We start from the raw sequence: 24,828 nt of genomic DNA on the forward strand, positions 1-24,828 counted from the left end.
GATTCATTGGGTTTGCCAAATTTCTACCGTAGGGTTTATACGGGCTTCGGCAAGGTGGCAGCTCCTATTACTTCCTTGTTGAAGGGTGGGCCGAGCCGGATCACCTGGACGGCCGAGGCAGACGTCGCATTTCGCACCCTTAAGAGAATGTTCACCTCTGCCCCGGTTCTGGCTCACCCCGATCCGTCACTGCCGTTCATAGTGGAGGTGGATGCCTCGGAGGTGGGGATAGGTGCTGTATTGTCCAACTGTCGGGTACCCCTCCTAAGCGTCGCCCCTGTGCTTTTACTCACGAAAGCTCAGTGAGGCAGAGCGCAACTATGGCGTCGGTGACAGGGAGCTGTTGGCTGTGTTTAACGCCTTGACTGTTTGGAGACATTGGCTCGAGGGAGCGAGACACCCGTTTGTAGTCTGGACCGACCACCGTAACCTGGAGTACATCCGGGCGGCGAGGAGACTGAACCCTCGCCAGGCCAGGTGGGCGTTGTTTTTTGCCCGGTTCGATTTCACGCTTTCATACGTTCCGGGTACAAAAAACGCCAAGGCAGACGCGCTGTCTCGGTTGTGCGACGCGGGTGAAAGGCGGGTAGATGATACACCGATTCTGCCCGCCTCATGCATTGTGGCGCCGGTTGTGTGGGACGTGGACGCGGACATTCAGCGAGCGTTGCACAGCGATCCTGGGCCTCCCGGGTGTCCTGCGGGTCATCAGTACGTCCCGCTGGATGTCCGTGACCGTCTCATTTACTGGGCCCACACGTCCCCTTCCACGGGTCACCCGGGCATAGACCGTACTGTGCGCTGCCTTACCGATAAGTACTGGTGGCCTGGTCTGGCTAAGGATGTGAGGGCGTACGTGTCCTCCTGTTCGGTGTGCGCTCAGTGTAAGGCACCTAGACACCTTCCGGCGGGTAAGTTACTCCCTTTGCCCGTTCCACAACGACCATGGTCTCACTTGTCCATTGATTTTCTGACCGGTCTTCCCCCCTCACTAGGCAATACCACGGTCCTGGTTGTTGTGGACCGGTTTTCAAAGGCCTGCCGGTTCCTTCCCCTCCCTGGTCTCCCGACGGCCCTGCAGACCGCAGAGGCTCTATTCACCCATGTCTTCCGGCACTACGGGGTGCCGGAGGACATTGTTTCTGACCGGGGCCCTCAGTTCACGTCTCGAGTTTGGAAGGCCTTTATGGGCCGGTTGGGGGTCTCGGTCAGCCTCACCTCCGGGTTCCACCCCAAAGCTAATGGGCAGGTGGAGCGTGTGAATCAAGACCTGGGGAGGTTCCTGCGGTCCTATTGCCAGGACCGGCCGGGGGAGTGGGCGGAGTTCCTGCCCTGGGCAGAGTATGCTCAGAATTCACTCCGTCACTCCTCCACGTCCTTGACTCCCTTTCAGTGTGTCCTGGGGTACCAGCCGGTCTTGGTACCCTGGCAGAGCCAGCCCGAGTCTGGGGTTCCGGCGGTGGACGACTGGTTCCGGCGCGCCGAGGACACCTGGTCCCTGGCCCATCGACACATCCGGCGCGCCGGGGTTCGCCAGAAGTCCGCTGCTGACCGCCGGCGCAATGACACCCCCGGTCTACGCTGTGGGCGACCGGGTCTGGCTCTCGACCCCGGAACCTCCCTCTCTCCGCCTGCCCTGCCGGAAGCTGGGCCCGCGGTTTGTAGGGCCGTTTAAAGTCCTGGGGAGAGTGAACGAGGTAACCTATAAGTTACAACTTCCCCCTGATTACAGGATTAATGCCTCGTTCCATGTGTCTCTCCTCAGGCCGGTGGTGGCTGGTCCCCTCCAGCAGTCTGAGGTGCGGGAGGTCCCTCCGCCCCCTCTGGACATCGAGGGGGGCCCGGCGTACTCTGTCCGTTCCATCCTCGACTCGAGGCGCCGAGGGGGGGGGGCCTGCAGTACCTGGTGGAGTGGGAGGGGTACGGCCCGGAGGAGCGTTGCTGGGTGCCGGCGGTGGATGTTCTTGATCTGGAGCTCCTCGCCGACTTCCATCGTCAGTGCCCTGATCGTCCTGCGCGGCGCCCTCCGGGTCGGCCCCGCTGCCGGAGCCGCGCGTCGAGGGGGGGTACTGTAACGAGGACGCGCATGGAGGACGCGCGCCACCCCTCCCGACGTGGTGTTCGGTGCGCGTCATCGCCGGCCTTCTAGCCACGCCGCTCCTCCTCCCACGGCACTGTCATGTCTTGTTATTGCACACACCTGGTGTCCATTCCCTCATTAGGTTGCCTATATTAGTTCCCTTGTTTCTGGGCGTCTTTGTGTGGTATTGTTCTATGTTTGGTGTTGTATTGCAAGTCTATTGCACGCTTTTGCGCTCTTGCTGTTACGCGTGCCATTTTTTCGTTTAAATAAGAAAGAAGATTATCTACCTCCCTGCGTTTGGCTCCTTTATTCACACACCCTGACACACCGATGACAGTCTCATTCTTTTACATCCCAAAAATCTGGCATTTTAACTGGGGTGTGTAGACTTTTTATATCCACTGTATGTTGTCTAGTAATTTTCTTACAAAATGCAAAATGAAAATTGTCAACTTTTTTATATGTAACAGTTACTTTTTATTAACAAGTTTCATACAGTGAAATTGGCTCTCTTTGGTCCAAACATACAGTGTTTTAGTATTGTTTCAGGCAAGACTATATAAAATATTTCCACTGGATCTAAAATCTTGTGCTGTCTTGTGGTTAAAAAAATATTACTTGTAATAATAGCTCATATTGCTTAGAAAATATTTCTTAAAGATACAGTTTTTTTTTAAAAATAATTCAATAGTTAGTTCTTCGTGGTAAGATACAGATTTTGGTTTTTGGAGTCTCCTGAGTGGTTGACATAATATGATCTCTTTGACAGTAAACAAGGTATGGTCAAAATCTCAGGTATGAGGTCAATGTCGGCATTGCCAGGGATGCTGCTAGCAGGGTTACCCTAAAGACAGGTGCTGTAGATGGTGACTTTCTTGCTGATGTCATCGAGCAACTGGCGTACAGTTTGTTCCAGCCCAGCCAGATGCTCTGCCTTGGCTTCCAGAGTTCGCTGGTAGGCCTCATATGACCTCTCCAACTCTGGGAACACAAAGTGGTGTCATTAGTGAGGGTTTCACTTGAAAATGTACGATTATCCTCCAACTCTAAGAGAATTGAGGTATCAAAGGCTCTATTTTTTAAATATTGGGAACAGACAAAAATGACATAACACAACACGTGAGGCAGAAATTCATGCAGTGAAAAGAGGCAATATCTATTACCAGTTGCTTGATTATTGAGAATAAATAAATAGTGATATGGTGAAAACATTACAGAAAGAGTTGGGATTGTTCAGAATCAAATGTTAACTTTTTTTTTGTGTCTAACACAAACACATCAACCTTTTGTTTCTTAACTGTGTAAACAACTTAGATAGTCATGACTAGTACTGTGTTTAATTGTATGAACAAAAAATAATTGGTGTGTTTCTGCGTGTGCTGCATTCTGTTGTCAGGGGAGCCTAGTTAGACATTGCATCCCAAACAAGACAGAAAAAATTGAGGGAGGCGCTGATTTAATTTAATTAAATTCATTCGTTACATGGATCAGGCATCGCTGACATGCTCAAATGACAACCCTGTGTATCACGACTAAACTGCAATACAAATGCAGGCTGGTGGCTAGAGGCATGATGGATGACAATAGCAGGCCAGTCGAGGAGTGGAGTAAAGCAGCAAGCTAGGTACTGCTCTCTTTCGGCCATTTTACCTGGCGAAGGTGTTTTTTGTGTACCGAGTGTCCCTGTGTTAAACCATTTGTGACTTTGTGTGATTTTCGGATTTGCGTGAAGAAATTAAAATGTTTTAAACCTCTGAGTCTTTTCAGTTTGTCGCCAGTCTGGGACAGCAGCTCCTTGGCCTCTTGCTGCAGTTGCTCCGCCTTCTCCCTGGCGGTGGAAACGGCTCCGGCCTTCGTCACCACCAAACCTTCCACGACACCGTACAAATCCTTCACCTCCTCGTCAAACTCCTTAGCCCACACACACACAAAACGAGGGAAAAAACAGAGTGACACCACTCGACCTGGCAGGTAAAAATGACATTGAGTTATCATATGCACATACGGTCAATCGAAATTGTACTTCTGATTTTAACTCCACTACTCTAACACTGCAATTAGTGTACTAACTGCAAAAACTGTCTTCATAAGGACCGAACAGCTGAAGAACCGAACAGCTGATTTCCACCTTGCTCTCTGGGATTTGATTACTGGACAGATGCTCAAATCGCTAGAATGTTTGTGCGCGTCCAGGAATGAGTGTGTGTACCGTCTGGGCCTGCTCCGCGTCCTTCCTGGCGTTCTCAGACACCGTCTCACTGAGCAGTGTGTGTTGGGTGGTGTCCAGACTCTTTTCTCTCAGTAGAGTCACGTCTCCTTCCAGCTGCAACAGACGCCCTTCGGCAATACTCAGATTAAGCTCGGACTTAGCCGTCTCTGTCTCCACCTACGAATGAAAGATGTCAGGATGTAAATGTGCAAACACATGCGAGCACAGCTGTCTTGGAAGAGGTCAAAGGTCACTTTAGCCCATTATTAGCATACACAAGCATCTTTTTTCACAATGTAGCCTCTGTTACGTTTCCTTGTAACCACTGCCCTTCATTAACTTCCAGTCAATGGTTTAGGGATGTTGTTGCTGTCACGTTTGACATGTTTAGATTTAACATGTTTTGACCTGTATTCATATATATGGAGGCCACAGAAGGGCCCGGTGACTATATATTTAAACCTGGTGGACACAGAAGGGCCCGGTGACTATATTTAATCCTGGAGGACACAGAAGGGCCCGGTGACTATATTTAATCCTGGAGGACACAGAACGGCCCGGTGACTATATATTTAAACCCTGTCCTGCAGAGGCGTCGCTAGGATCACAATACATTTGGGGGCTTAGCCCCGCCCCCACCCCACCTGGGACAGGAAGCACAGGGTTTTGAATGTATGCGGAAAATGTTGATATGTACATGCTAGCAGCCTACACGTCTACAATGTCATAATGCGTGATCGGAATTATAGATTAATAGATCAGGGGCTATTTTTTTATTATATTTTTGGGGGGGTAAATTTGAGATCGGGGCTATTCATAAAAGACCCGGGACTACAGCCCCGGACGCCCAGGCCTAACAACGCCCCTGCTGTCTTGTGACAGATAAAGTGAACTCAAATAGTATTAGGACAGTGAAACATGTTTTGACTTAGTACTGCAGCACTTTGGGATTTGAAATGATACAATGAAATGATACAATGAAATGATACAATGAAATGATACAATGCGGACACATCAAGTCTGTATAATCTTTCATTCATATCAGATGAACTATTTAGAAATGTTTCCTTATTCTGTACGGTCCCTCCATTTTAGGGTACAGAAAGTATTGGGACAGTTGGGTTCACTGCTGTTAGTTATTAGGCAGTTGTGCTCGTATTGTTACTACATGCACATATGTCACCAACTGTCTTTATTCTAGGCTTTCCATTTGGAGAAAAATAAAAGAAACCAATGTAAATTTTTCTCACAAACTAAACCCCCTTGCAATGTTTTAATGAAAAACTGTGCAAAATGCAGACAATCAAACAGGAAGCAAATTCAACACTTACATATAAAAGACTGACAGATGGACACAAACACAGCACACACCCTAGACACTCCCACACCCTGGACACACTCACACACCCTAGACCCTCACACACCCTAGACACACTCACACCCCCTAGACACTCCCACACCCTAGACACACTCCCACACACTGACACGAGCGCGCACAAGCACAGAGACAATAGAGCCCAGGTCAGAGGTGACTTACAGAGAAAATTTTGTCAAGAGCTCTCCTGGTGTTGTTTTGGGCCTGTTCGATGGCCACACTTGCGTTGTTCTGCACACTCTCCGTGTCCTCCAGAACGTCCTTGACCAGGGCCGCTGTCTCCTTCAAATCAGAAGCCTCCTGACTGACACCCAGAGTGGAGACAGAGTGAGTGTAAGTGTGGACACTCCATGCTGTCAAGTCAGTTTTCACCTGTTGCCCTAGTTTGTATGTGTGTGTGTGTGTGTGTGTGTGTGTGTGTGGGTGTGTGGGTGTGTGTGTGGGTGTGTGGGTGTGTATGCGTGTGTGTGCGCGTGCGTGCGTGTACCATACGGGTATCTCACCGGGCGCTTTGGGCCTGCTCCAGCAGTGTCTTGGCCGTGTGAACTTGGCTGGCACTCTGACTGAGGATGTCCTCCACACTAGAGAGGCCGGCCACCCGCTCTCTGATCTCCTGGGTCAGATCCTCCAGCTGCTCGCTGGACGTGGGCATCTTCAGGGTCAGCACCTCGTTGGACACCGCCTCGATTAAGTCCACGTTGGTACGGTCATCTGCCACCAAGGATACCCGTCAATCAGCAGCACACATGCAGACCGTCACAAGTGATCGATGCTAATCGCCATTGTAACCAATGCAGTAGACACTGGGTTGTATGAATCAAACCGTCTGGATTTGAGACAGCTAAGCAGCTGTCTCTGGTGCACACGAACTGCTGCAGCATGAATTTGAATCTGCCCTACTGCTCTTTCAGAAGAAAAACTGTCCATTATCTTTCACCACTTTCCTGTCCAATAAAGCATCATAAATGCATTATTATTATTATTATTAGAATTTTTTTTAAACTAACTGAAAAGGTTTTGAAATATGTTCACTAACTGGTGAGTAGTTCTCGTATCTCTTTGATAAGGCTGCGGAGCTGATCGTTGCTCCGCTCCACTCTCTCCCAGCTTCGGTTGGATTTCAGCAGGACCTCCTGAGCACCCAGCTTGGCTTCGTCCGCTTGCACCTTTGCCTCCCACACCTAGAGGGCGCCGTAGGACACAATAACTCAAGCTCGGCCCGACATAACCTCTTCATCAGCCCGACGGCAGAAATAGAAGCCGAGACAACCCGCTAGTTTATGTTCCTGAGTTTCAGTGGAAGTCACGAAGCAGACAGGACAGTTGTTATTGCATTGTAGCGTATGGGAGATCCACCATGACAAGCAAAATGAAATGGAGACACCTGAACCATATCCATAATCCTTTCCAAATCCTCTGCCTGAGCAAGGATATTCTGTACATTTAATTTCTACATTAAGACAAGCCTATTTAGACAATAACTTGTGTAACTCAAATGTTCCCATTTAACCCAAAGTTACATGCATAAACCTCAACTATGAATTCGGCCCAAAGAGTTCAAAATTGACATGTCCCACCATACTAGAGAGCTTGTCCACTTCTTGCATGGCAGAGTAGATTTCCCGGTCCAACTCCTTGGCTGTTCTCAGAGCACTCTGTGCCTTCGTCGCCACCCCATCACACCCCTCACCACCGCAGTGACGGGCGCCGTCCTCCGACACACACCCCAAACCCCCGCAGGGGGAAACAGCACACCCCTTCTCCCCACCGACAGTCCCACACGTCTGCACAGAGAGGAAACACACAAATCAGTCTAACGCACTAGTAACCCAGAACCAATCAAAACACAGGGAGGCCGTGAACGGCACCTTCTCGCTGAGTTCTGACACGTCGACCGAGGCGAGTTCTGAGGCGAGCCTCTGCAGCTTTTTCTCGTGCTTCTGTTGTTTCAGGTCAAACTCCAACTGGTTCTGGCTCAGTTTGTCCTCCGCTGCACGCCGTTGTGTAGCCGACTGCTCCAGTGTGTTGTCAGGGTAGCTGGTGGACTGATTGGCACGGATCTCTGCCCTCTTAGACTTCAGGTGGGCCTCAGCAATGGTATCCAACGCTCCTGTCATGCACATATGAAACACCAGAGGGGGGAGGGAGAACTAGTAATGATGCACGCACAGTGTAACATAACCCACTCCCTCACCCTTAAATCCTCCCCCCGCTCCACCCCCATCCACCCATCTCACCCTCGGTGTTAGAATTCTTCACAGTCTGGATATGAACTGTCATGTCTCGGACGGTTTTCTCCAGGTCCTGGGCCTCCTCTCTCAGTGTGTTTAGACCTGCCTCAGTGTCGTTGGCGTTGACAGTCAGGCGGGACAGTGAAGACTCTGAGACGGTCAGCCTCTCGTTCAGTTTGGCCATCCGCTCACTGTTATTCACACGCACACACAAAAACACATTTTCTCTAACCCTAAACTTTACCTTGACTCCTAACCACAACCTCTAAACGTTTAAACTCTACATTTTAACTTAACAAAAGCTGGCAAAAAGGGCTGTCAAAATGTCTCCCACATTTTCCTTGTTTTACTATCCGTGCAGAGATTTTCGGCCCTAACATTTATCGTAAATCGTAGACTCGCACACAGTACAATGATAGACAGACAAACAATAAACAAAGAAATGCAATGTAAGCGTGTATGTATGTGTGTATGTGTGTGTGTGTATATGTATATTTACGTGTGTACTTGTGTGTGTACGTGTGTGTGTGTATATGTATATCTAAGTGTGTACATGTATGTGTGTACGTACGAAGCCTGCTGCATCATTTGCTGTACATCTTCCATCATCTGTATAGCGAGGTTGTTCTCTATTATGGCCCGGAGAGCATTAGCGCTGTCCTCCAGAGTGCTAACTGTGTCTTTGTACGGTGCCGTCACCCCAACGCTCTGGAACTCCGTCACATGACCCATCATACGCTGCGTCTGATTGGTCAGTTCCGACAACACGCGGTCCCACTCGTTGAAGCACTGATGGCATCGTTCGCATGCGGGGAACTCGCCCTGGTAGCCCCTGGCACACTGGTCACACCTGGGACCCGACACTCCTTCCACACACACGCACTGACCTGTCGAACGGTGGCACTGCTCGCTGGCGATACCACGCAGGTCACAGTCACATGCTAGAGAGAGAGACGGGGGGGGGAGGAGGAGACAAAGGTTCACCACAGAGATGCCTGCCTGTATACCCAACTGAGGTGAAAAACGTGCCGTTGATTGAAATGAGGGTACAGGGGATTGAAGCCATTCAGAGAAAAGAAGGAATGAGAACAGATTTCCGCCCCAAACAGAGGGATTCAAAAACCCAGCAGTCTGTTAATTACCCTGTAGTGCATAATCTACTAGATTCCACAACCACAAACTCTGTAAATAAATACAATTATAGGGGGGAAAACGCTTTTTGTCTTAAATTGATGGTTTGAGTTCAACCGAGGTTAGAAAATTCATTAAGGCTCAGTTTAGTGTCGGGATAAAGATTAGGTTGAAAATAGATTTTTTTTAGATGATACACTATAGAAAAAGGCAGGATGGCGTTATAATTTGACTTTGGCCTGGGGAAGCTAGTGTCAACGCTGTGGTGAAATGGGACATTAACCTCTGACCCGAACCCCATCTTGACCTGTTTTACTCGGAGGATCAGAAGAACAGCAGAGACCGCCTCAGGAGAGACAGACAGGAGAAGGATGGAGTGAGTCACAGCACAAGCATGTGGGAGAAAATAAGAAATATATACAGTGTTGGCACTTATTAACGTTTTCCTATGCTTTTCATGAGGGTAACTGATGATGTGTGTGAGAGTTACAGTACGTATGTCAAGCAATAGCAGTGAAATAGCCCTATCTATCTAAGAAAAGGGCCTGCATTCATAAAGAGTATGAGTGATTATATAAAATAAAGCCTTGCTGTTCGTTGATTATATCCTAAATCAACGCTGTAACCCTGAAAGGCTTCATGAATATGATCCCAACTCAAACAAACCTAGAACCCTTTTGAAAATACGGTTCTACCACATTCCTGTCCAAACATCCTTCCCTTGCCTCCGACAACAAATCTCTGGTCAGGCCTTGCTGTTTATGGTCACCATGACCCAGACTACATACACTTAAGACCTCAACCGTCACACTGTGACATGAAAACATACTGCTGAAACCTACTCCCCGCCTACCAGCTCAGTAATGACCAGACCTGCTGGTGGTAACAGAGACCACACCACCGAGGGAACCAGGCACAGCACCAACACAAGCACACTCGCACGCTTGTCTAGCATGTGTGCCGCTTATCTTTCCACAAAGGATTGTGACATATTTAATCACACACACACACACGCACGCACTATTGTACAACAGTATACATTGCTGATAGCGCACAGACAGGCTCAACAGGCGTTTTGGAAATCTTGCAGGAATTCCTGAGCCGATGGGAATACTGTAAAACTCTGACGGAGACAAGATGCCTCCGATTTTCTGGAACATCTGGCTCTGATTCTCACATGGTTAGAGGGGTAATTTCCACAGAATCTCTTTCTCTCTCTGCCTCTTTCTTTCCATCTCTATTTCTATTTCTCGGTTTCTCTCTCTCTCAGGGTGAGCCTGCCAGCATCTGGAAGGTTTTTCCAGATGCAGGGATTGATGGAAACTAGCATGTTTGTCAGTGTTGCAGCGGACAATAAACCATGTCAAGATGCAGAAGCATAGGGGAAATTTACAGACTTCGCATTGGTGACACAAGTACACACACTGACATTTCTACACACACACACACACACACACAAATATTTACACACCCTTTTCTGTCCTGCATGGACACTGTGTGTAAGACTAACGCAGCAACAATAGAACACACCGGAAGATGGATGATTTTAGATCAGCACTGACGCACGAAAGCCATTCGAGTATCACCAGAGACATCCACTCCGCTGGAGCCAGACACACACACCCACAGAGACACACACGCGCACGTAAATACACAAACAGACACACTGTGAGAAAACTCAGTTAGGGAAAAACAATATAATCCCAGCTTCTCAGACCACTTAGGTCATGAGAACCAGACCATGAGAGACTGTTAAATCAAACTGTCAAAGAACGGATTTAAAACGGACACAACCTCTCTCTAAAACCCCTCACTAAGACGCTGAGGTGATTTCATTGAGGTGCCCTGATGGATGTTTCATCTTCGCAATGCACATGGGTTTCGATCACTCGTGACTCCAACTGCCACAAGTAACTCAAGCAGGAGAGTTGCTGACCTTGACATTTGACCTCAGGATCTCCCCAGAACATCTCGCGGCACTCGTTGCATTTTCGTCCCCCGAAACCTGACCGGCACGAGCACTGCCCCGTCAGCTAGAAACACATAAGACAAGACGTTGAGCATTACAAACATGTAACAGAAGACAGTCTATAGGCTAATGGAGGGGTTCCTGGCAACCATGTGTCAAGGAGACAGTGGCTTGTAATGGATACAGCCAGGTCCCCTGTGTCCACAGCACTTAAGTCCTTATGACGTAAGAGAGAAAAACAATCCTAGATCCACACCACTACATCAAAACTCTGAAAATGTCTGTATTTCAATTACTATTGAGTGGAGTATCTCCCCTGTTCCCTGTCCATAAATAGTTGATAGTATTTCTCTGTGTTTCCAGAGAGGAATGTGTGTTGAGTAACTTGGGAGCCTTCCTTCCTCTGTGGAACACAGCCATCACCGACACACCACTCCTGCTGATAGCAAATTTTTCCAAACCAGGGAGAAAGAGATTTCCAAACAGGAAAAACTTTCAAAGCCACTGTTATGTGTGTGTGTGTACACATAGCAGAATGAAGGCATTGTGTTTTGAACAGAGAAAGGTTGTCAGCGGCCTTCACCTCATTGCAGGACGTCCCGAACGAGTGGACGGGGTCACAGGCACACTTAGCGCATCCCCGGCCGCTGGCGATGTTGAACGTGTCGGGGGCGCAGCGGTCGCACTTCTGGCCAATCACATTAGGCTGGCACGGACAATGGCCGGTCTGCAGGTCGCAGTGACACGACCCTGGGGAAGGACACGCCTCCGGCGTAGTGCCCGGAGCGTAGCACATGCACTCTGTTGGGGGGGGGGGGGGGGCAGTTAGACGCACGTACAGTACAAATCCGCCGGAGTAAACCCGGAGTAAACCCGGAGTTGGGGCACCTACTCTGGCAGTTCTGCGCGGCGGCCACGCCGTAGTATCCCAGCATGCAGCGCTGGCAGCCGTGGCCCTCGGTGTGGTGGAGGCACAGGAGGCAGGCGCCCGTGCGCGGGTCGCAGGAGCCCGGGTCCTGCAGGTTAATGTTGCCGTTGCACCGGCAGGGCATGCAGCTACCGCCGGTTACATGGGGATTACCGTAGTAGCCGGGGGCACACTCATTACACCGGGCCCCTACGGAGCAGGAGGAACGTTTAATGACACAAACACATCAAACAGATGCACACCAATGGATGCATGCTGAAGACCATAGACTTGAGGTCCACGTAGATGTATGAGGACCAAGTGGCTGTAGGCTGTAGTTTGTTGATTACAGCATTAATAACAGACGAGTCGTAAAGCATGGTAGGTCATAAACAGGCAGTGGAATGGGATCCTGTTCTAGTGACAGAAGTGTCTGGGTCTTTCTCACAGTCTCCGTCCTGTTCTAGTGACAGAGGTGTCTGGGTCTTTCTCACAGTCTCCATCCTGTTCTAGTGACAGAGGTGTCTGGGTCTTTCTCACAGTCTCCGTCCTGTTCTAGTGACAGAAGTGTCTGGGTCTTTCTCACAGTCTCTGTCCTGTTCCAGTGAGTGAAGTAACTGTGCTGCTTCTCTCCCTGTATTTAGACCCACTACATGGCCATTTGGACGCTGTGGATTCTGATAGGTCTGTAATTATGGAGAAATACTCAGGGACGGGGAGAATAATGTTTCTGTGTTTCTGTGTATGTGTGTGTCTAACCTCTATATCCGGGGCTACAGACACAGACCAGCTGGTAGTTGTTGGCAGTCTGGTAGCAGCCGTCTGAGAACTGTCGTCCGCTCCCCGGCCCGTCGGGACACATGCAGGGCCGGCACTGACCACCCGAACCCAACACCGGATCGCCATGGTAATTGTCCAAACACCTGCAGGCCCACGCACACACACCCAAAAAACACACATACCCAGCACCAAATCATTTTCAAGGTGGATTCCCAGGAAAAAAGCAGAACTTCCGGAACCTTCTGACCAAGCTCCTTTGAAAGCTGGATCTCATTAACGCTACCTTTCACACATGTGCCCTTGGGTGTTGTCGCGGCAGCCCTGGCACTCCCCGGTCTGAGGGTGGCAGAAGTCACTGTGGCCGTTGCACTGGCAGGGCCGGCACTGAGGGAAACCCCAGTAACCCGGCAGGCAGTGGAGACACTGGCGCCCCGACGCCCCCGGCATGCACTCACACTGACCGGTCCGCTCGTGGCAGAATGGGCTGACTGAGCCTGTGGGACTGCATTCACAGGCTGCACAGAGGGAGGGCACGAGAGACAGAGAAACAGGAAAAGAAGGGGAAAGAAAGGAAAGCAAAGAGGAATTTGGTACTCAGCTTCGGCGAAACCCCTCCCCCTGACCTTTACCCTCTAACCTGTGGACCCAGGTCTTGTCTGTCACTCACGTCTGCATCCGGACGGGCTGAACAGGAAGGTGGCAGGGGCACAGCGGTCACAGTTCCTGCCCACTACGTTCGCCCGGCATTGGCACTGCCCACCTCTAGGGTTGCACACGGTACTGAGGGAGCCCTGGAGGTCACACTGACAGGCTGGAGGGGGGAGGAGATGTAGGTGAGAGAGATGTGGAAGAAGGCGAGAAAGAGGCACTGAAACAAAAAACGTCACTTGCTGCTTCTGCTGTATAACTTTAGGGATCACTACACTGCTTACTTAGGACCAACAGAGAGAGATTCACTGAAAATACGCGCATGCACACCCACACACACACACCCCCACCCCCCCCACCAGACAGCCCCTCCCCTCTCTCCGTACCCATGGCCCCCTGGTGCAGCAGGGCAGACACACTGAAGATGTATTCGTTACAGATATCCGCCACAGGGCTCTTGATGACGCTCTGGCTGCTCTCCAGGCAGCGGTACCGTTGAAAAGTGTCCCACGCCCCCTCGCCATGGGAGCCCTCGAATAACTCCAGCTCACGCACCCGTGGCATCAGCACCAACTACACAGGAGGTGGGGGGGGGTTGGGAGAGAGAGGAAGAGAGAGGAGAGAGGGGTTTGAATCCTGACTGCTGATATGAGACCATATACCACGGGTATGACATCCCATCATTTCTTACTGCTCTCACTGCATTAGTAACCGGTTTCTAAAAGCAATAAGGCATCTTGGGGGTTTCTGATGTATTGCCAATATGCCATGGCTATGCGCTGTGTCCAGGCACTCCGCAATGCATCGTGCCTAAGAAGGTCTCTTAGCCATGGTATAATGACCGTCTACCACACCCCTTCAGACCTTTTGCTTACATGTACTGTGTGTATATTATTCTACAGTGTGGATATAATGTGTGATACACTGTGTGTGTGTTACTTACTGAGTCTATGAGGGTGTAGGGGCTATGAACATCACTGAGGGAGGAGTAGAGGGGCAGACTGAGACGCACGGTGTAGTTCAAACCCTTGTCTAGACACACAGGCCTCGGGAACACCACATGTCTGAAACACACACACACACACACAGGACAGTAAAGTGCACAGTTGGAGTGGTAGAAATGGTGTTTTTAGGATGGAGGTGTAATTAGGATGGAAGCGGTATAGAGGTGCTGGGTCTCTACCTGGACTCTGGAGGGAGAGACACGAGCTGGTGGTCTCCGCCTGGCAGTGTGTTTTCACACTGACTGACCGGCTGGCCCGGTCTCCTGGTGTAAGGCCGTATCACGTTCACCTCCACTCGCTCCCACCGATCTGGCAGCTCCAGGCACAAACACACACACGCAACATAAGACCCACACAGCAAACACACTGCATTACAGAAAAGGGTGTGTTAACATTTGTATGCGTGTTACCTGTGGTTCGTAGCGGATAAGCATGTCATAGTCCATGGATTCAGGTATGTTGTTGATGTGAAACTCCAGGAAGGCGCCTTCTGGTACATTGGCAAACCCAGCCCCCGTCCAGGTAGGACTACTGCCCTGAGGATAAGGCCTGGGAACCACCGTCACCCCCTAAACCATAGGATGTGAAGAAATGACCATTCGTTGTTACTTTTATTTTCTCTTATTTGCCTTTGTAAACAAACGTTTCCTTTGCCAATAAAGCTTTTAAATTGGAATTTAATTGAGAGTGGGAGAGAAAGAGACAGAGTTAAGATAAACAGACAGAAAGATTTAATGGGAAACCACCCCACCCACACACCCACTAACACTTACAGGGCCGTGCTTGGCATCCTCAGCCTCATAAGTATAGTGGTCCAGGGCGATGAAGTAAAATCCCGACTCCAACTGGTCACAGCGTCTCCCATGCATGTGTTCCCTACACAGACACTGGCCTGATATGGGGGAACAGCTACATAGGGAGGGACACACACACACACACACACGTTTCAGTCTTCGAGCGAAGGCAACGTTACGACCGGTCAATTCGGGTAGGAAGGTGCTGCGATTGGCGGACACGTACTCATTGTTGATGGCCCCGCCCTGGTCGCAGTCACACGGTCTGCAGCCGTCCATGTCGTTGCTCAGCCCCCAGTGTTGTGGCTGGGAGAGAACGAACACGGGTCAGAAACACACGCACACACACAGACGCAGCGGTGGTCAGGGTCTTACCAGGCACTGGTCGCAGTCCCGGCCGGTGACGAGGCGTTTGCAGAAGCAGTGTCCATCGTGTGTGTCACACGGGTTTCCTCCTGGCAGCGTGCCCAGGGTGTTACAGGTACACTCTGCCACACACACACACACACACACACACACACACACACATACATCAAATAAACAATGACGGACAAGCGAACAGGACGTGTATGTATGTGTGTGTGTGTGTGTGTGTGTGTGTATGTGTATATATGTGTGTGTGTGTTGTTACACCCACCCAGACAGCCGTGAGGCCCCTGTCCCAAGCCGTAGTGTCCCTGACGACACTGGTCACAGCGCTCCCCCTCCACGCTGGCTTTGCAGCGACACTGTCCCGATATCAGACCGGCGGACACGTCCGTCCTGCCGTCACACACGCCGCCTTGCAGAGAGCCAGCCGGGTCACAGCTACACGCTACGCAGGGTCAAGGGAGGGGGAGGAAGAGAGCCAGGGGAGAGAGACAGGGGAGAGAGACAGGGGAGAGAGACAGGGGAGAGAGACAGGGGAGAGAGACAGGGGAGAGAGACAGGGTGAGTCAGGCAAATAACTTGAGGGAATTTGAAACCGTACAGCAGTGGGGAAACAGAGTGTTTAGAAAAGAGTACGGACAACCAACAGTAAAATATCAAGAGTTCACGGATGGGGATTAAAGGGAGGGGTGAAAGTTGACAGTTGAGAGGTCACAGGTGAAGCCAGCAGTATGCCCGGGACTCGACTCCAGTGACAGACAGACGGTGGCGTACGTTGACAGATGTCGGGGTCCCTCAGGTGTCTTTCGGGGTGCTGGTAGTAGAACGGCCTGCACTGCTCACACTGACGGCCCATAGTGTTGTGTTGACACTGGTCACACACTCCTCCGCTCACGTTCCCAGTGGACAGATACACAGCCATGTCAAAGTGACACGATCCGGAGTGACGGTTACACTCGCACCCTGAGAGGAGGGAGAGGCGGAGCGAGGGGTGGAGGGGTGGAGTCGGTGACAAAATACAAAAAGAAAAAGCTTCATTTTGCTAGAAGGAAATCTACCACAACCGTGCAAGTAGTGTGGAATGAGAGAATGCTTTGGGTGTATCCGGAACTGCGCGTGAGTGTGTGTGTGTGTCGTACTCTTGCAGGCGTGGGTGTTGCGTCCCTCGGCAGGCCTCCAAGGCAGGTCGTTGTAGAACTCCTGGCAGCGCTCACAGTTCAGACCCTCCGTGTTGTGGTTGCACATGCAGTGACCGTGGACCTGAGTGCACGGCCACAGAAACACAATCAGTCACGCCGAATACTGAATAAATACAACTACTTGAGCCTTCTGCTTCCAAACAGCCACACACTCTGTTAGGAGCGTATAGGAGGTATCCATGGTGTATGTATGTGTGTGTGCGCGCACATGCGTTTCTCACCATGCCCTCAGTGCCTACATGTCTCCCATCAACCGGGCTGCACTTGGAGGCGTGTCCATAGCAAAAGCAGTTGCCACGGACAACCATGTCATATAAGGCGTAGTAGTACTTCTCTGCGACTTCGTCCCGGGAGTCCAGCAAGTTGTCACCCAGCGTGTGAAGCTTAGTGAACTGGACACGCAGGTTAGTGATCTTCAGCATGTCTACACACACAGGATATACCATATTCACATGTAATACCAGGCATTTATATTGTAAATGGCTCATCCTAAAACTGAGAATAGCAGTGGAATATTCTAGAAATGTAACTCTGTTTACATAAGGAGGTGGATCTTCAGTTTAATCTCGATGATGTGTGAAGATGAAGATGTGGGAGTCTCTTTCTGAAGATTCCCCTATAACCTACACACACATTCCCTACAGACTTAACATAAGGGGCCCTCTGTGTGTGTGTGTGTGTGTGTGTGTGTGTGGGTGTGGGTGTGTGTGTGAGTATACACATACCTCAAATGAGGCCCTGGAGTGAATATATGCGTGTGCATGTGTGTTTTTGGCCTAATGTGAAATTCCAACAGAGGTCACAGAGTAACTTGACCTTTAATCCCTGGCCTGGACGTTTGCCTTGAATACCACCACTAGTCAGACCATGGTGATGTGAGGCTTTACTGACTGGATGGTAGGAGACTGGTGAGATGAGAGGCTATACGAACTCAATGGTAAGCAATTGACAAGGTGAGGTTGTATCAACTGCATGGTGAGATGTTTATGAGATCTGAGGCTAAACTAACTGCATGGTGAGATGTTAATGAGATGTGAGGCTAAACTAACTAAATGGTGAGAGGTTAATGAGATGTGGTGCTAAACTAACTGGACGGTTAGAGGTTAATGAGATGTAAGGCTAAACTAACGAGATGGTATAAGGCTGATGTTCTTCATCATCTACTTACTCTGTATCCGGCTACTGTATGGGTCTTCAATCTCAAAGGCTGGGTCCAACACTCTAAATATCACCTGACAGAGAAAGGTATTAAAAAGGGTTTCCAAAAGACACATTTGGGATATACTTCAGTAAGAGGCTAAATCTGAAGCAGGAATAACATTTCTTTCAACATGGCCTAAGGTGGTCTAGTGGCCTAAGCCACTACCTCTGCTGAACATAGTCAGGCTCTGGTGAAACGTAGCCAAACTTCTCAATTAATTAGGTGAATCACACCAATAATGTATGACACACAAGTAACAAGGAAATTATCATATGCCTATACCGAACGCAATCAAGCCTGATGTAATGATGAATTATAGTAAGTCTAACCATGGATGCAAAGTGAAAATACTTCGGTCGTTGGCAATGTCACTTAACATGTAATGTGTTGTAGAGGGCCGGGTAGTCATTATGGCCTATGAAGCCAGACACAGCATGTACACTACATAGTCTGTATGTGTGGCCTTTATTGTGCTGAAGAAGAAATAGTAGTGTAATGACATGTGTGAGGTAACTTGGTGGTTAATAGCTGTAGACTGGGAGCTGTTTGGGTTGCAATCATGCTGATACAGAGCAGAGCACATCACTCCGGTTCTTAAATCTTTTCATTGGCTTCCAGTCAGTTACAGAATAGATTTCAAAGTGGTGCTTTTAGTTTTTAAATCTCTGAATGGTTTAGGACCCAAATATATTTCTGATATGTTTGAAGAATACAAACCGAGCAGGGCTCTTAGATCTATGAACAAAGGTCAGCTGGTAGAGCCCAGAGTCCAAACTAAACATGGAGAAGCTGTGTTTAGCACTTAAGCTGTACACAACTGGAATAAACTACCAGAAGATCTTAGACATGCCCCAAACATATACTGGGATTTTTAAATCCAGGTTAAAAACACTTCTCTTCTCATGTGCCTATGACTGACCACTAAAACTTAACCACACTGTTTAGCATTATAGCTTCCTATGTTTTCATCCAATTTTTAATCTTTACATGTTTTCTTATTGTATTTTTTATTATTATGATGTATTCATGTTATGGCACTTTCATATATTTTCCTTTGTAAAGCACATTGAATTGCTTCGATGTATGAATTGTGCTATATAAATAAACTTGCTTGCTATCCAGTGGGATGGTTCCTTCATGGAGAGATCCAACAAGAACTAGTGTTACTGCCACAGCTCTCTCAGCCCTTCGTCAACACTGTGCAGGTACCCACCTCACCCTCTGATGACGGCTCGATGTCTGAGTAGCGGAAGTCACAGATGACGTCATCCACCTGGACTAGGGGCCCCACAGAGATCCCAGGGAAGGAGGTCTCACAGTTGTAGCTATAGTAACGGTACACCCGCCACGTCTTCCCAAAATCCATGGAGCGCTCAATTACCATTGCGGCGGGACGAAACGTCTGCCAATCAGAGAGACAATTCCCATTCACAACACAGAGAGGTTTTTTCTAGACCCCAAGGTTGTGTCTTAGTCATTGGAAGAAAGAAAATCTGAGAATAGGAAAGATAAATCAACAGCAGACAGCAAGTCTCGACAAGATAATGTTGTTTTACAGAGATACAGTGGGGAGAACAAGTATTTGATACACACCGATTTTGCTGGTTTTCCTACATACAAAGCATGTAGAGAAGGTGAGAAGGTGAGAAGGCAACGACTGTTGGCGCAATTATTAGAAAATGGAAGAAGTTCAAGATGACGGTCAATCTCCCTCGGTCTGGGGCTCCATGCAAGATTTCACCTCGTGGGGCATCAATGATCATGAGGAAGGTGAGGGATCAGCCCAGAAATACACGGCAGGACCTGGTCAATGACCTGAAGAGAGCTGGGACCACAGTCTCAAAGAAAACCATTAGTAACACACTATGCCTTCATGGATTAAAATCCTGCAGCGCACGCAAGGTCCCCCTGCTCAAGCCAGCGCATGTCCAGGCCCATCTGAAGTTTGCCAATGACCATCCGGATGATCCAGAGGAGGAATGGGAGAAGGTAATGTGGTTTGATGAGACAAAAATAGAGCTTTTTGGTCTGAACTCCACTCGCCGTGTTTGGAGGAAGAAGAAGGATGAGTACAACACCAAGAACACCATCCCAACCGTGAAGCATGGAGGTGGAAACATCATTCTTTGGGGATGCTTTTCTACAAAGAGGACAGGACGACTGCACCGTATTGAAGGGAGGATGGATATAGCCATGTATCGTGAGATCTTGGCCAACAACCTCCTTCCCTCAGTAAGAGCATTGAAGATGGGTCGTGGCTGGGTCTTCCAGCATGACAACGACCCGAAACACACAGCCAGGGCAACTAAGGAGTGGCTCCGTAAGAAGCATCTCAAGGTCCTGGAGTGGCCTAGCCAGTCTCCAGACCTGAACCCAATAGAAAATCTTTGGAGGGAGCTGAAAGTCCGTATTGCCCAGCAACCGAAACCTGAAGGATCTGGAGAAGGTCTGTATGGAGGAGTGGGCCAAAATCCCTGCTGCAGTGTGTGCAAACCTGGTCAAGAACTACAGGAAACATATGATCTCTGTAATTGCAAACAAAGGTTTCTGTACCAAATACTGAGTTCTGCTTTTCTGATGTATCAAATACTTATGTCATGCAATAAAATGCTAATTAATTACTTAAAAATCATACAATGTGATTTTCAGGATTTTTGTTTTAGATTCCGTCACTCACAGTTGAAGTGTACCTACGATAATAATTACAGACCTCTACATGTTTTGTAAGTGGGAAAACCTGCAAAATCGGCAGTGTATCAAATAATTGTTCTCCCCACTGTACCTACACTGTCGGGTTCTCTCTCCATCCCTACTCTCACATTTTCCCATCCATCTCAGAACACTAGTGCAATTTTCACATTCCTAAAACACAGCTGCGAGTCTATGTGTGTGTGTGTGTGTATACGTAAGTGCAACGGTGCGTGAATATAGCATATGCGTTGAGTCCCACCTTGAAGGTCATGATGAGATGTGTGAAGTGGAACTCGGCCTCCAGGTTCAGTTGAATGGTCACATTCTCCACACCTGCGGCAAAAGTCAACACATAGTAGACCTTGAGAAAGAACTCCATGACAGACATATCCTGGTTCATGTCAGGTGTCGGGCATTACAGACCCAGAAAAACACAATCTGCCAAAATCTCTGCTTATGCACACATGAAACAAGCATATGGACAGCATAAGTTGGACCATGTCAATTGGAGTTTTTGCCACACCCATGTGATAAATTGGTAACTTACATGAGCACAGATAGATTTCATAGAGCTAATTCAGTGGGATAAGGAAATCCCAAACAGAGATTTTTTGTGTTTCGTCCTTCCTTGTATTACCGGGCCATCTGGGCCTTTGGCTGTTTCTCCTTCAATGACTCAGTGCTCCGGAACATTCCCACCATTCTGCTCAGCTGTGTGTCTGTGTGAGAAAAGGCGCTGTGTGTATGTGTGTTCATGGGAGTCTGCGTTAGTGTTAAATGCAGGTTTGTGTTAGTATGACAGCGTGTGTGTGTGTCTATTATAGGGGAACATGGGTCATCATTGCTGTTGAGACAGCTGTTTTTAACACCTGTTCACCTGAGCATGCCGTTGAGCATACTGCCCCCCCCCCCACCCCCGAGGCTTGCTGTGATTGGCTGAGCTGCGTCCCTGTCATCTGCTCTACTTATCGTACTGCCTCCGGTTCCTATGAGAACACACTTGGCAAGTTCTCCCACACTGACCATTTTCTCACGCCTAGAACACCCCACCGTGAGACACAAGCACGCAAAAACACACATGCACACTCGCACCATTCTCCGACTGCCACCAGGTGTCGAGGCGATTGGGTGCAAAGGTGGTGACCAAGTTCTCAATGGTGTGGCTGGAGGTGTGGTTCATCCTCTCATCATACATCTCCCTGGAGTCACACACAAAGCACTTCTTCTCGTCCTACAGCCGGAGACGGGGAGAGAGAGAAAGTAGAGGCAGGGGAGAAGAAGAAAAAGGAGAAAGAGAGGGGGGGAGGGGAGACAGGAGTGTGGAGAGAGACAAAGTAGAGAGGAGAGAGAATGAGAAAAGAGGACAGAGAGAAGGGAGGAGTAAGACAGCGATGTGTCTCTGTAGTAGGAAAAGCATGATCATTCATCTCTGATTAGAGAGACCTCACGCTACCACTCAGTCTGTCATCTGAGTGTCTTTGAGTGTGTGCGTGTGTGTGCGTGTCTTTCTGTTAATCCTGTGGATAATAGTTTATTCTACTCTCAAAGTTCACTGCCCCTTCTTAGCAGCAGAAGCATTGTCTGCTCTCCAGATGGTTTGGCCCACACTCAATGATTCAGTACCCACAACATGATCACTGCAAACACACACACACACACACACACCCTGTGTAAGTAAGGATTGTACAATATAATCGTGACTTTCACAACGTCAGAATTCAGGCCAAGTGGTTGTTATCCAGTCAAGCTCTGCTCAAAATGTCTAAGAGTTTTTAAATGTGCTTACTGTTTGGAACCCTAAGTGGGACTGTTCCAGCACCAACGAAGGTATGCCCCCAGAATGCTTTGCATTAATCCCTAAGGGGGGACTACTGTCCGCAGCCAATGTTCTCAACCATCCTCCTTGTATGACTGACTCATCCCGCTATGTTCTAATATTTGGTTAATCGTCCCAGAACTTCTCAGTAAAAAACCTTCTCCTTCATTTAGATACAATCAGAGGCCGTACACTCCAGAGGGGTTGTGGAATAAACTAAATTCCCCCGGTCACCCTTTTCCGTCCTCCGCACCATCAATGACAAGACTACAGTCCAGTGATTGTGTGGCACACAGTGCTTATTGTGAAGGGAAATGCCAAGACTCCCACACAGTCCGACGTCACAGGGTGATTCTACATCAGTCAATATGCTAAAAAAGAACACAGTACTTACAGTACTATGTTTCCATGACAACACTATTTGTTTGCCAAAAGCAGTAAGTGTTATCATCTCATACCTGCTGGTCAGGCATAGTGAGCATACTAAGCCCTGCTCTATTGGCTGCTGGAGAAATGATAACAATATATACAGTATTACTGATTGGTTGGTTTGAATGCAGTAGTATAACAGACTGAATCGCACGGGTATGACAAAACACCTCATTCTAATTATGTTGGCAACAGGTAAGGCACCTCAAGGGTTTGTATGCTGGCCTTATATCACCAACCTTGGGCCATATTGATTAATTGCCAACAGGAATATGAAAATTACTAGTTAGTTTTCTTAATATATACACCACACCGCCTTTTGCCTCATGCTTTTATAAAATGGGCGGTTCAATTCCAGAACACTGATTGGCTAAAAGCTGTGGAATATTTAATGAAAACAGCATGAGGGTGTGAGGTACATGGCCAATATACCACATCTATGAGCTGTTCTTTAGCACAATACATAGTGCTGCCATCAGCCAATCAGAATTCAGGATTCAAACCACCCAGTGTATAAGGAATCTCAGGTATTCGTGATATTGCCAATATATCAGGTAGATGCTCTAACCAGGCATTCCACAATGAGTTGTGCCTAAGAACAGCTGTTGTCCTGGTATGTTAGCCATATACCACAACCCCCATCGTGTGTTATCGCTTAAATAACGCCCTTCCGAGACCCTTGTATTACCTATAGGTGTAGTGGCCCTACCTGTCCCTCTGGTGTGTGTATTCCTACCTGCAGGTGACTGACTATGCAAAAGCGCTCCGGTTTCTTAAGGCCGCAGGTGGAGGAGGCGCTGAGCAGGTGCGCGCGGCCGATTAGAAGATCCCCGGTGTTGGGATAGCAGCTGCCCTCTGTGCACACATCCCCAAACTCCGGCTGCTGCACTAGGGCTCCCCACCCGAGGGCTGCAGTTACAGAAAAAGTGGTGAGTGATATGACTCACCGGCGCTCAAAACGTTCAAGAAATATAACACCACCGGCAACTACTAAGCTGTAAAAGTAATGTTTGTACAATAATTTTTTACATTTTTACAAATATATTCAAGACTTTTAGAGGGAAGAGTTGTCACTCTATTGCTATCACACTCAATTTACTTTCATGTAAAGGTCATATTAAAAATAACGGAATAATAACAGAATGCTAACAGAATTAACATAAATCATGTTGGTTACTCAATCGATCCCTGGGGAGGGGAGCGGTCTGTATACAGACTGCTAGGAATCCCATCGACTGTGTTAAACAGATGAGCTTTGAACGATAACTAAAGCTAAATGTGGCAAAAACATTTCAATAAGCATCTGACGTGTAATTTAATGTAGGAACACATTTTAGACTTTTAAATATAGCCAACAGATTTTCCTCGTGTCCTTTTAAAGTGAATGACACTGGAAGAAACATGTTTGGCAAGAGAAAATACTTCATTGAAACGCTTTACTTTTCCTCTAAAAACCGAACCTTTCTGTTGCCTACTCCGCGAAGACAGTAAGAAAGGATATATGGTTGCGCAGCTGGAAATAGGCTACCCCATAAAACGAAACCATACTTACTTAGAAGTGATGCGATGTGTAATACCAACATTTTCGTGTGTGAAACTCTGATCTTTCTACCTGGTGGTTGTTGCCATCAAGTACTAAAGCAGTTGTTTGAGTGCGAACATGAGATGAGTGGTCTCTGCTCTCTTCAATGTACCAAGTCTTGGCGAGCCCTTAACTTCCCATCCCTCGCGACCCCACCCCTTCTGGCGCTGGATACGCAGCGCAGTTTGTGGAGAGATAATGTGGGCCCGGCGCACATCCGCCAGTCTGTGGAGAATGAAAATGTAATTCTAACCATTATTCATTCACACTGGAAATGGCAAAGATGTTTTTATTTGGTACTGTACTGGATTAGTTGTCAGTATGCTTGCGATACTGAGATGACAAGAACTGTCTGTCAATCAGTCGGGACGACATCCGATTACCTCTGGAATGCAGATCCAATTGCGGCC

The 24,828-nt window shown here is 48.5% G+C and overlaps 1 protein-coding gene across 2 annotated transcripts; it reads right to left on the bottom strand.

The window, feature by feature from the left end:
* Positions 1-2,549: 2,549 nt before the first annotated feature.
* Positions 2,550-24,561, bottom strand: LOC105007961 (laminin subunit beta-1). 2 transcript variants are annotated; one of them, XM_010867110.5, is made up of 33 exons: positions 24,389-24,561; positions 23,573-23,745; positions 21,684-21,822; positions 20,851-20,924; positions 19,114-19,302; positions 17,868-17,931; positions 16,921-17,123; positions 16,640-16,760; positions 16,275-16,463; positions 15,769-15,945; positions 15,507-15,619; positions 15,358-15,437; positions 15,111-15,246; positions 14,748-14,906; positions 14,517-14,653; positions 14,277-14,397; positions 13,720-13,906; positions 13,353-13,496; positions 12,969-13,200; positions 12,665-12,828; positions 11,891-12,115; positions 11,582-11,799; positions 10,966-11,062; positions 8,470-8,839; positions 7,905-8,089; positions 7,536-7,777; positions 7,245-7,451; positions 6,704-6,848; positions 6,171-6,378; positions 5,830-5,971; positions 4,293-4,469; positions 3,835-3,994; positions 2,550-3,064 (listed from the first exon to the last, which is right to left on the bottom strand). In XM_010867110.5, exons 1-33 carry the CDS (start codon positions 24,417-24,419, stop codon positions 2,928-2,930), a joined length of 5,346 nt encoding a protein of 1,781 aa, XP_010865412.2. In that variant the 5' UTR covers positions 24,420-24,561; the 3' UTR covers positions 2,550-2,927. The 2 variants fall into 2 exon arrangements, with proteins under 2 accessions (XP_010865412.2, XP_019898570.2); XM_020043011.3 differs by lacking the exons at positions 21,684-21,822; positions 24,389-24,561 and having other exon boundaries at positions 2,551-3,064; positions 23,573-23,656.
* Between the last annotated feature and the right edge of the window lie 267 nt (positions 24,562-24,828).

The sequence above is a fragment of the Esox lucius genome, chromosome 23 (genome assembly GCF_011004845.1).
Source record: "Esox lucius isolate fEsoLuc1 chromosome 23, fEsoLuc1.pri, whole genome shotgun sequence".
NCBI classification, from domain to species: domain Eukaryota; kingdom Metazoa; phylum Chordata; class Actinopteri; order Esociformes; family Esocidae; genus Esox; species Esox lucius.